The sequence below is a fragment of the Diabrotica virgifera genome, chromosome 5 (assembly GCF_917563875.1).
Source record: "Diabrotica virgifera virgifera chromosome 5, PGI_DIABVI_V3a".
NCBI lineage: Eukaryota > Metazoa > Arthropoda > Insecta > Coleoptera > Chrysomelidae > Diabrotica > Diabrotica virgifera.
The window spans coordinates 165200507-165213120 of NC_065447.1; the positions used below are offsets into that span (position 1 = coordinate 165200507).

General features: G+C 31.7%; 1 protein-coding gene across 3 annotated transcripts in view; it reads left to right on the forward strand.

Annotated features, from left to right (window-relative positions):
- The window catches only part of LOC114341213 (V-type proton ATPase subunit H), a 97598-nt gene extending 86266 nt beyond the window's left edge, over positions 1-11332 (forward strand). For all 3 annotated transcript variants that reach the window (XM_028292008.2, XM_028292014.2, XM_028292021.2), the window contains 2 exons: positions 418-617; positions 10892-11332. In XM_028292008.2, coding sequence (XP_028147809.2) covers positions 418-617; positions 10892-11093 — 402 coding nt within the window. In that variant the 3' untranslated portion in view covers positions 11094-11332. The remainder of the gene's footprint in view (positions 1-417; positions 618-10891) is intronic.
- Positions 11333-12614: the final 1282 nt, after the last annotated feature.

Genomic DNA, 12614 nt, shown 5'->3' on the forward strand with positions numbered 1-12614 from the left:
TGAGAATCAAGAATAAATCACGTAATACGAAAGATTTGTGAGAACTTACGATCTTCGATAAACAAATATGAATTTAACGAATTTATTAGACAAAACGCTTATACTGGGGTCGTAATATAGTTATTGTCTTAACACAAAAAAATTAAGGGGTGGTCGTTGACCTTCGGACTGTTATAGTGTTTACCAAACCCGTCTGGTAAAGAGTTCGACAATAGTCAGGCTGAAGCTACGCCTATCTGGGTTCCACACCGGTCAGGGGAATTCCAGATAACGGTTCACTAAAGATATACAGGGAAAGTTTGATTGTAAAAATTCAGTCTGAATAAAAAACTCGTACCTACTAAATTTGAAATAAATACTGTATCGTCAATTCCCAAATACGCAAGTGAGCAAATTAATAAAATCTTATTTTTCAAGGTCAAATCTGGACGTTTGGAATGGTCTCCAGTACACAAGAGCAAGTTCTGGCGGGAAAATGCGCAACGCCTCAACGAGAAAAACTACGAATTACTCCGTATTCTCATTCATTTGTTAGAAACCAGCAAGGACCCCTTGGTATTGAGCGTAGCTAGTTTCGATATTGGAGAGTATGTTCGCCATTATCCTCGCGGCAAACAGTAAGTATTCTTCAATTCGTTGACTATCAAATCCTAGTTGTTTCGTTCTTTTTTTGTAAATTTTTATATCTAGAGTTACCATAAGTCTAGAAATTGTTATTAGAAGAAAAATAATATCGATTTTTTTACTGTAAACAATATCTTTTACGTTTTTTGGGAATTTTTCTATCTAAAGCTATCAAAAACGAAAATAATATCGATTTTTTCTGTTGTAGCAAATATTTAATATGTGCTCAAGCAAGGTAAGAGCTGTCGACTTAGCCTATAGGTGGCCTTGTTACAAATGAAAGTACTGTTTTATGTAAGCACAGTTGCATGCGATGGATGAGACTGTTTTTCTCATCTATCGACTGTTCTGAAGCTATTTTCTTGTGGCATTTTTATCCATTGTGGTCCAAATCCGATTGTGGTCCAAATCGGATGCCGTTGTCAAAATACAAAAAATATTAATGAATTAAACAAAAATGTTGTTGCTTAGTAAAAAATTCTTCTAATAATTTATTTAATCTGACTCATTTATATCGGCAATTCAGACATATATTATACATTTTAAAGTAGAAGACTTTAAAATGATACCTTTTGCCAATATTTATATATCTATTATTTATACATCTATCGACTGACTTCATATACTCGTGACTACCAATTCAAACTCACAGGCCCACTTGAGATTTTAACTGCTACGCTTGGAATTCAAATTTCTGGCTGGAACGGAGTTTTAACCATAACTTCATACTCTATAAACTTCAGTGTACAAGCCAGCCTATTCGAGGTATCGGTAGATATAACAGAAAAGACTTAGGATTGGTTTTTTGTAACTTTACCATTTGTTAGACCATTATCTCTTTCTCATGTCTGTTTCCTTCATGATTATTGATAGACCAGTAAGGATCTGTTTTTAGGTGGATGTGAGAGGTGGCATTCAGATTTTTGCGGATAAAGTTAGGTGATAACTTCGTTAAAAATAATTGATTTATGCTCCTTCTCAAATATGCCCGGAAAATTAATAAAAAAAATAAAATATTTAAAAATTTCAAAAAATTTCGTTTTTTTTTCTACTTTTTTTGCTTATCACTTAAAAACTATTCATTTTAGAACAAAGTCGTATAGGAATAAAACAAATATAATTAAATTTTCTATCAGATGCGATTGGTTAAAAATGTCTTAATTTATCACCCTGGCTTCAAAATAGCAATAAATATAAAATAAGGGGGCAGAACAAGCCTGTCCTTATTCAATGATTTTCCATCACTTAGGTTACACTTGGAACCTTCCTAATTCGCTTAGAAAATTTTTGTAATGTGCTAAAACCGTACACCAAATTTCATTAAAATTGACTTACTAGATTTTGTATAATAGTTTTGTATAATAATACTTTTTTTTTTAAATTAAAATTTTTTAAAATCTTGCACAACAAAAACTAGAACATACAAAGATTTGTCAATTTTTTTACATATAAAGAAGTACTCCATCTATCTAATGCACTTTACAGAATTGAAATCGGATTATTTAAGCAGCCTCAGCAATGTTTTAAAGTTATAAACAATTTTTTGGCTTATAAACAAATTAGTGCTGTGGCCAGGAGGGGGTGCTACGGGCTCCTTTATTTAGTTGGACTTACCCAATTTTTTTTTTTTATTTATTTTGACCCGTAGAACACGAATTTTTTGGGTAACAATTGATCCGGATGTCGATAAGATTGTTATAAACAAAGAAGTTGAGGAATTACGTAACATCGATTTTTCGCAAAATAAAAATTTTTTGTATTTCTTGGGTAATTCTAAGCAAAAAATGTTCTTACAAGTTTTTTCGTAGGATGCATAGTTTTCGAGATAAACGCGGTGGAACTTTCAAAAAATCGAGAAATTGCAATTTTTGAACGCGAATAACGTTTGATTAAAAAATAAAATAGCAATTCTGCTGACAGCATTTGAAAGTTTAAGTCAAAGTATACTGGTTTTAATTATTTGCATTGCTAAAAATTAATTTTTTTATTATTAAACAAAGCTATTTGTTTATAAGCCAAAAAATTGTTTATAAATTTAAAACATTGCTGAGGCCCCTTAAATAATCCGATTTTAATTCTTTAAAGTGTATTAGATAGGTAGAGCACCTCTTTATATGTAAAAAAATTAGCCAACTTCTAAATGGTCTACTTTTTGTTCAGAAAGATTTTAAAAAATTTGAACTTTTTTAAAAACATTTGGATTGCAAATTTATTATGCAAAATTTATTAGGTCGATTTTAATGAAATTTGGTACACGATTTAAGTATGTTACAAATAATTTCCTAAGCGAATTACTAAGGTTATAAGTGCCACCAAAGTGGTTAAAAAATATTGAATAACAACAGACTTATTTTGCCCCCTTATTTTGTATTTATTGCTATATTGCAGAAAAGGTAATACCTTAAGACATTTTTTATCAGTCGTATATCATACAAAATTCAATTATCTTTATTTTATTTCTGTACGACTTTGTTCCAAAACGAATCGTTTTAAAGTTATAAGCAAAGAAAGCAGAAAAAAATCGATGTTTTTCGAAATTTTTAAATATTTTAATTTTTTTATTAATGTTCCGGGCATATTTGAGAAGGAGCATAAGTCAATTATCTGCAAAAATCCGAATGCCACCTCTCACATCCAAAAATAGACGTTTTTTCGCAGATCCTTACTGGTCTATGATGCATCTTTTAACTGTGGCCTCTGTTCATTGTCCCAGGCATGTTTGCATATCTGGGATTTATCGAAGTTCCCATTTTTTGTGTATGTTTCATGCTCGTTTATCCTGACTCTTAGTGGTCTTACGGTTTCTCTTTTTCGTCTTCTTCTTCTTTTTCTTCTTATATTAGGCCTCTTGACCTGTTCTTAACCGATTTTGAGCTTGTATTCGTAGCTGTGATGTTGACTGCCAGCTGTCTCACCACCTTTTAAAGGGCCTTCCTATTGGTTTCTTGCCTGTTGGCTTTGAATCTCTGGCTATACGGGCTATTCTCTCGCCGTCCATTCTCGCCACATGCTCATTTAGAAAAGGCGGAAACGGCGGGCTCGTTGGGAAAAATATTCCCATGAGATATTTTTGCATAATCACATTCGTGAGACATCCCAGAATAAGGTTCAAGAAGTCGCCCACGTGAAAAGTGGGCCAATTTTTTTTTAACAATTTTTTTTTAATCAAATTGCAAAAAATCAATATTTTTGGCCCGGTCTATTTTTTTAGGTTTTTTGGACCATTCTGGACAAAAAAGCTTTCTTATAATTTTTCTCTAAAGTTGATCTTTTTCGAGTTATAAGCAATTTAAAATTTGAAAAACGCGAAAATGGCCATTTTTAAGACTTAATAACTCGGTTAAAAATTATTATTATGAAAGTCAGAAAGTGACTAAATCAAAGTTTAAAGTCGCCGCTACATGATCCTGAAGAAATCAATAAACTTTAATTTAGTCATATATTGACTTTCATAATAATAAATTTTAACCGAGTTATTAAGCCTTGAAAATCGCCATTTTTCGTTTTTTTCAATTTTAAATTGTTTATAAGTCGAAAACGATCAACTTTAGAGAAAAATTATAAGATACTTTTTTTGTCCAGAATGGTCCAAAAAATTAAAGAAAAAATTGTTCGGGCAAAAAATAATAATTCTTGCAATTTGATTAAAAAAAAATTGTTAAAAAAAAATTGGCCCACTTTTCACGTGGGCGACTTCTTGAACCTTATTCTGGGATATCTCACGAATGTGATTATGCAAAAAAATCTCATGGGAATATTTTTCCCTTCGAACCCGCCGATTTCGCCTTGTCTAATTCCACTCTCGTCTTCTCTGTCTTCCCAACCGTACTATGTCTTATATGTTACAGAGATCTTTTATTCTATCTTTCAGTATTCTGTCTTAGTGTTTTCCCAGTTATTGACCTCAACGTTCTCATTTCTGATGTTTTCAGTTTCCTCTTGCTTTCTGCTGTGTCACATCTTGTTTCTAACGCGTACGTCATGATCGGTCTTACAGATGATTTGTATATGCATACTTTCCCTTCCAGCCTCATATCTTTATTTCTCCAGATGACATCCCTCACATATCCTGACCCGTAATTGGCTTTATTTGCATGCTTTCGGACGCTCTCTTTAACATCTCCATAACTACACATTTCGACTCCCAGATATTAGAATCTCGAGACTTGTTCAATTAGTTCGTTGTTAATTACTATTTTGCATCTTACGGGCTCCCTTGACACTACCAGGGATTTGGTCTTAGCTGTTGATATTTTCATGCTGTAGCTAGTTTCTTCGCCACTGTATTGAAAATCTGTGCCATTCGCTGTAGGTTATCGTCGTTATCGGAGATTAAAATTGCGACTTCAGCATAACAGTTTCTCCCACATAGACATTGTTGCATTCACAGAGTATTTTCTAGATGCAGTTGTGGTTTTGGTTTTAGATAGAATATATCTGAGTGTGTTATTCTGATAAGCCCTTTACATGTGGTATTGTCGTCATCCTTGAGTCCCTTCTTGTGGGTGTTTAGTCTGGGCTGATTATCGGAGAATAGGCCATTTTTAGGAAAAGTTATTTACCAGCAATTTTATTGCTGGAATCGAATCTTATGATTGTATATATTAATAATATAGGTATGCAAAGTCCGCAGATAGTGTGCTACTTTTTTTATAAACAAAATGGCACCCGAAAATCGTGTGTTTTTCAATTTTTGCTTTATAACTCCAAAGATTTTAACTTTATACCAAAAACACTCAAATAAAAAATCACCGCAATTAAATTCTGCATAGAAACGTGTTTTTCCCGATTCACTTCGACGAAAACTTTCCCCGGAAAAAGCGGGTTTTTCCAACAAAATCTTTAATTTTCAACTAAAATTTTAGATAAGTAATTGTTAATCAATAATTAAATAGCTTGGTAATGTAAAAGCCCTTTTCGTATAGATTATAATTCCAGAAGCAGATGGAAACTGAATGAACAGTTTAGCAACAATTGAATTGGTAATTAAAAATTTACGTTCGCTATAATAACGACAATAATTATGATGCATAAGAATAACTATGATTTTTTCATAAAAAGACACTATACCTATCTAATGTACTTTACAGAATTGAAATTGGACTATTTAAGCGGCCTCAGGAATATTTTAAAATTATAAAGAATTTTTTGGCTTATAAACAAATAGAATATCTCGGGAAATATTAAACTAAATTAAATTGTGAAAGCGGTATTCAAAAAACAGCGGCAGGACGCTTCTTTTAAAAGAAAAAACTTTTAATTATGATGAGCAGTTCCTGAGATACAATCGGTCAAAGTTGACCGGAATTTACGGCAAAGATATAAACAGTAGGATCATAATTTTCAAACCATCACCTTTTTATTTTTGTCCTCTTTCTCCATACCAATTTTCATATCTTTAAACTACTCGTAACATATATTATTATAATAAAAACTATCGATAATACGTGTGAAAATTGCCAAAAATAGCAAAATTCCAATCAAAAATTAGGTTGGAGAAACTGTAACCCTCAAAGTTCAAAATCGGTATACGTTAAAAAAAATGCATTTTCTCGGCTTCCCATGAAGCAATTTCCTTCATTCTTTTTTTGTTCACAAGTAACTCGAGTACAACCATCGAACTAACGCATTATTAAATGTCAGACTTGCTTTTGTTTTGTTATAATAAATTAATTTATTTATTATAACACAAAATTTTAATTTGTTTAAATAAAAACTGTTTAAATAATTATACAGCTTTCAAATGAGAATATTTATGTTTTTAACTTTAAAAGGTACACTTGTAGTAAGTTTATCTAAAAAAAAGCCTACAACTGGAAAACATATGTAGTTTTCTGTTCTTACAAAATAAATTAATCTATTATAACAAAACAAAAGCAAGTTTGACATTTAATAATGCATTAGTTCGATGTCTCTACTCGAGTTACTTGTAAACAAAAAAAGAATGAAGGAAATTGCTGCATGGGAAGCCGAGAAAATGCATTTTTTTAACGTATACCGATTTTGAACTTTGAGGGTTACATTTTCTCCAACCTAATTTTTGATAGGAATTTTGCTATTTTTGGCAATTTTCACACGTATTATCGATAGTTTTTATTATAATAATATATGTTATGAGTCGTTTAAAGATATGAAAATTGGTGTGGAGAAAGAGGACAAAAATAAAAAGGTGATGGTTTAAAAATTATGATCCTATTGTTTATATCTTTGCCGTAAAGTCCGGTCAACTTTCACCGGTTGTATCTCAGGAACCACTCGTCACAATTACACGATTTTTCTTTTAAAAGAAGCGTCCTGCCACTGTTTTTCGAATGCCGTTTTCACATTTTAATTTAGTTTAATATTTCCTGAGATATTCTATTTGTTTATAAACCAAAAAATTCTTTATAATTTTAAAATATTCCTGAGGCCGCTTAAATAGTCCAATTTCAATTCTGTAAAGTACATTAGATAGGTATAGTGTCTTTTTATGAAAAAATCATAGTTATTCTTATGCATCATAATTATTGTCGTTATTATAGCGAACGTAAATTTTTAATTAACAATTCAATTGTTGCTAAACTGTTCATTCAATTTCCATCGGATTGTGGAATTATAATCTATGTGAAAAGGGCTTTTACATTACCAAGTTATTTAATTATTGATTAACAATTACTTATCTAAAATTTTAGTTGGAAAAACCCGCCTTTTTCGGGGAAAGTTTTCGTCAAAATGAATCGGGAAAACACCTCTCTATGCAGAATTTAATTGCGGTGAATTTTTATTTGGGTATTTTTGGTGTAAAGTTAAAATCTTTGGAGTTATGGAGCAAAAATTGAAAAAAACACGATTTTCGGGCGCCATTTTGTTTATAAAAAAGTAGCACACTATCTGCGCAGTTTGCATACCTATATTATTAATACATACAATAATAAGATTCGATTCCAGCAATAAAATTGCTGGTAAATAACTTTTCCTTGTATTTTGTTAATTAGCCCAGAGTAGTTGTATTGTTTTCTCTCTTCTATAATGTGGAATTCCTTGTTTATAAATATGACGACAATCAGTAGGTTTTTTGCTATCATATTATAATGATTTGATAATTCCTTTTTTGATATTTACGCTGTGATTTGAGTGAACATTTAAATATTATCAATTGGAGTAGAAATATTTTTCTGATTTTTGTGTAAAATCAATATACATTGCGCTGGGGTAAGTGTTGCCCCCCATCTTAACTCATTTATTTTTAGCACATAAGCGAAACGCTCGGACAGGTCGATTTTTAAAATAATCATAGTATATTATAGCATTATAGTTTCGAACTTTACGCGATCCCTCTTCAGGTGACGCATCCCTCTTCATCATAGGAAAGTACTTCATTTAAAAGCTTTTGAAATACTGATTACAAAAATGTATAATACTTGGGCAGAATTTTGGTCCAATGCTTTTTAAATGCATTCATTTTTTTCGAATCCTGAGAAAACTAATGAGTCTTTTTGAAAAATTTAAACGCAGAACGAAAGATTACATTATTACCGAGGACCAAAAATCTAAATTTTTTCTTCGTTTTCACCCCTGTAACTTACTAAAATAAACGTTATAGAAGTTTTTAGTAACTTTCGGCCCTCGGTAATAATATAATCTTTCATTCTGCGTTTAAATGTTTCAAAAATTCTTATTAGTTTTCTCAGGATTAAAAAAATGAATGCATTTAAAAAAAGCATTGGACCGAAATTTTGCGCAAGTATTATACATTTTTGTAAAAAGTATTTCACAAGCTTTTAAATGAGGTGTCACGTGATGTACTTTCTCATACAAAAAAAAATCAAAGTTATGACTATCACCTGAAGAGGGATCGGGTAAAATTCAAAACATTGATGCTATAATATACTATGATTACACAGCCCAACAAAAAAACATTTTTGTCTTGCTGCCGAAAAAAAATCAACTGATTTTGGTTAATTCATTTGTGCTGATTCCAAAAATACAAACCTTTTCTTTGTATCAGCTTTAGTTTTTTTGAGATATAACATACTCATCAAACAGAATGTAACAAACAGAATATTCTTACATTTCTGTATATTCCACCACTATAGCTGCACTATAACTTTTGCCTTTTTTTTCTCAGCAAGATGATATGGTATTTTGTAACAATATTAAAGGACTGTTATAGAAAAATAAGTGTATCGGAGTAGACACCAGATCACTGGCGTCTTTTTATCGACAGTTACAAACGAAGTTTAAAGTGTGTCCTTCCCTTCTACATAATGGCAACAAATATGGAAGTATACCAATTGGGCACTCTACAAAAATGAAAGAAGAACATAAAACAATATCGCTGGTGCTAAAAAACATCAATTATGATCAACATCAGTGGGCGATCTGTGTTGATTTTAAAATGGTGAACTTTTTCCTGGGACAAGGTGGCTATACAAAATATCCTTGTTTCCTGTGTCTTTGTGATAGCAGGGCTAAGGACCAGCACTGAAATAGAAGAAAATGGAGTTCTAGAGATGCTTTAGATTAAGGAAAACTACCGTAGGTAACGAAGCATTGGTCGACCGAGAGAAAATAATATTACCTCCGTTACATATTAAACTAGGGCTGATGAAACAATTTGTAAAGGCCCTAGACCAGAATCGTCCTTGTTTTGAATACTTGTCCAGCAAATTCCCTGCATTAAGTAAAGAAAAATTGAAAGTCGGAATATTTGATGGGCCTCAGATATGAACTTATAAAATATTCGCATTTTACAGAATCGATGACTGAAATTGAATGTAATGCATGATGTTTTTTTGTGAAAGTTGTGAAAAATTTTCTTGGAAACAATAAATCGGAAAATTACCGGGATATAGTGGAAGAAAGGCTCAAGAATTTTAACAAACACGGTTGTCATATGAGTATTAAAATTCATTACCTCCACAGCCACTTAGACCGTTTCCCAGAAAATCTTGGTGACCTTAGTGAGGAAAAAGGGAAACGCTTCCACCAAGATATCAAAACGATGGAAGAGAAGTATCAGGGGAGATGGGACACTCACATGATAGAGGATTACTGCTGAAGTCTTCAAAGGGACCGTCCTTTTAAAGCCATTGCAAGAAAATCATAGAAAAGGAAGTTTTTAGGTGACTCTGAATAACAGATTTGTCCTGGGATGCCGGTTAGGTTAGATGAAAAGTTATGTTTTTTTGGCAGATATATACTCAATCTAATTTACTTACCGTTGCACGTCATCCGCGTCATAGCCCGTGACGTCACATGATACCAACACGAAATATTTAGGCGGTAGGTGTGTTTTTTAGAATCACTTTGCCGAGTACACTGGCATTACAGCCACTAGACATATTTTAATATATACGCGTAAAAATAATATTTAAAGATTTCTATTAATGTTAACTCAAAGAAATACACAATAATATGTTTCATTTAATTTGTATAAATGGATTATAAAGCGTTTGTATGAAGCACATTTGTTCGGAATACACTGTAACTATAATCGAACGAAGGTGATATTTTGGCATAAATTGGTAACATTTATTTGACGGTGATGACACTTCATATTTGTTTATATTCTTTACTATAAGTATTTGTTTCATTATATTTACTGTTTTTATTATGTACCTTAATGTAAGATTATAAATTAATTATTGTTTTCTATTTCTAAAGTTTTTATTTATTTACATTGAATATTAATTTGTTTTGCTGTATAATCCACTTCCGCAAAAAATGTGTGACGTATTTGATTCAAAATGAATTCAAGAATTTTTTGTAATTGGGCAACAATGTCAACTTAGATCTCTAACGTAGATAATAACGTGCAACGGTAAGTAAATTAGACGGACTGTATGTAATGATTTTTGTAAGTATATTGTTATACAATAAAAATATCTTATTTTTATTCGTATTTTGTTTATTTGATGGGTAGGAGCACTACATCATATAGGTAGGTGGTGCTGCGTTAAATTACCCTATATGTTAGATATGTGATCTGATTTCGAATTTTCTGAAAACGATCTTATGGAGCAAATCTGGTGGCATTTTTGGATTCAGCAGACCCAAATTACCTAGAAACGGTAAAAAAAATTCCGGCAGCAAATTGTGTGTTTACCAGTGTTATCTTAAAAATCGACGTATCCGAGCGTTTTGCTTATGTGCTAAAAACAAATAAGTTAATATGGAGGATTAGACTTATTCTAGCGCACTGTATATTATTAAAGCACGGTAACTATGACACGAATGCATAAATGTTTTTATTTTCACAACTTCATCATTTTTACTTTTTTCGTAGCATAATCGAGCAGTTGGGAGGAAAGCAATTAGTTATGCAACTCTTAGCCCACGAAGATCCCAATGTACGATATGAAGCTCTGTTGGCAGTCCAAAAATTGATGGTCCACAATTGGGAATACCTTGGTCGTCAACTTGAAAAAGAGCAAAGTACAGATAAAAACGCGCCAAAGGGTGGAGCTCCTGTCGCAGGCAAGGCGTAAATACTACCATGAAAAGTATTTAAAGATATTTACTGCAATAATTGTAGAAACTTTAAAAATAATTGTAAAAATTATATCGATTTCTGTACATAGCTGTATAGGTATACATTCCTGTCATATTTTATTATTGTTACGATAACCAATAATCAACCATGCACATTTTAAACATTTAAAAATATTGCTTTTAAAGTAACTTTTTTCTGATTGTTAGTATTATAATAAAGTATATGTTGTCGTTTTATTTTGGTTTCATTACTGATTATGGTCCATTTATTCACGGTTTTTGCTCCGAATTTTAAAGAACCGCTTGCATTGACATGAAATTTGGCATACGCATAGCTAACATGTCAAAGAAAAAAGTGATATTGTGCCGATGTGCGCTTTTGCCTAAAGGTGAGTTTTACCCCTTCTCGGGGGTGAAAATTTACTTGCAAAATAAGTCCGGAAATGGATAAACTGGCTAATTCTACGTAACTTTTATTCTGCAGCGTTTTTTCACCAAGTTAATACTTTTGAGTTATTTGCGAGTGAACATGAAGGTTTGGAAAAAGATTTAAAAACCATTACGAAAACTACAGGAGGACGATTACGAAAAATACAAAATAGTCAGAAACGACGTTAAACAAGAAATTAAAACGGCAAAAAAGAAGTCCTGGGAAGATTTTGGACACAAAATGAATGAAAACTATTTTAATAACCAAAAATTGTATGGCACATTGAAATAACTAAGACAAAAGAACGCACCTAGATTAAGAAATATAAGAGATAAAAAAGGAAATATATTAACTATAGAAAGAGAAATAATGCAAAGATGGAAGCAGCACTTTGAAGATCTAACAGAATGGAAACAATATCAACAAAAAAGGAGAGGAAGACATGATCGAAAATAGAGAGGAAATGCAACAAATAACAAAAGAGGAAATTACTGAAGCTATTGACAAATTAAAATTGGGAAAATCTCCAGGCCAAGATGAAATCACAGCTGAAATGTTAAGTACATGAGTGAAAATTAAAAAGAAAAATTCCGAGAATTACTAAATGAAATAATCACAGTAAAGGAAATACCATCGGATTGGAAAACAGATATAATTATAATAGTACCACTGTTTAAGAAAGGATATGCAAGAAATTGCGAAAATTATGGGGGTATTGCACTAACGACCGTTCCTGCCAATATATTTAATAGAAGAATCTCAGCACGGCTTCGGAAAAGGAAGGAGTACTCGACATCTGATTTTTACAGTGTGTGCACGGATGGAGTGCCCAAGAGGAAAAACTTTTTTTATTTTCAATTTTAGCGAAAAATATCATTCTTGACAAAAAGTTTTGCTTGTTTTAAAACAAGTTTTTCAAAACCTGCTAAATTTTGTAGCCAATTTTACGTAAATCTCTATAAATTTTTGCACTAAATTCGAAATCATAACAATAATCTAGTGTTGCTAAGCTACAATGTAGCTTATTAACGGTTAATTCCAATAAATAATTTGCGAATTATCATTTATTTCGACATGAATTTTAAGT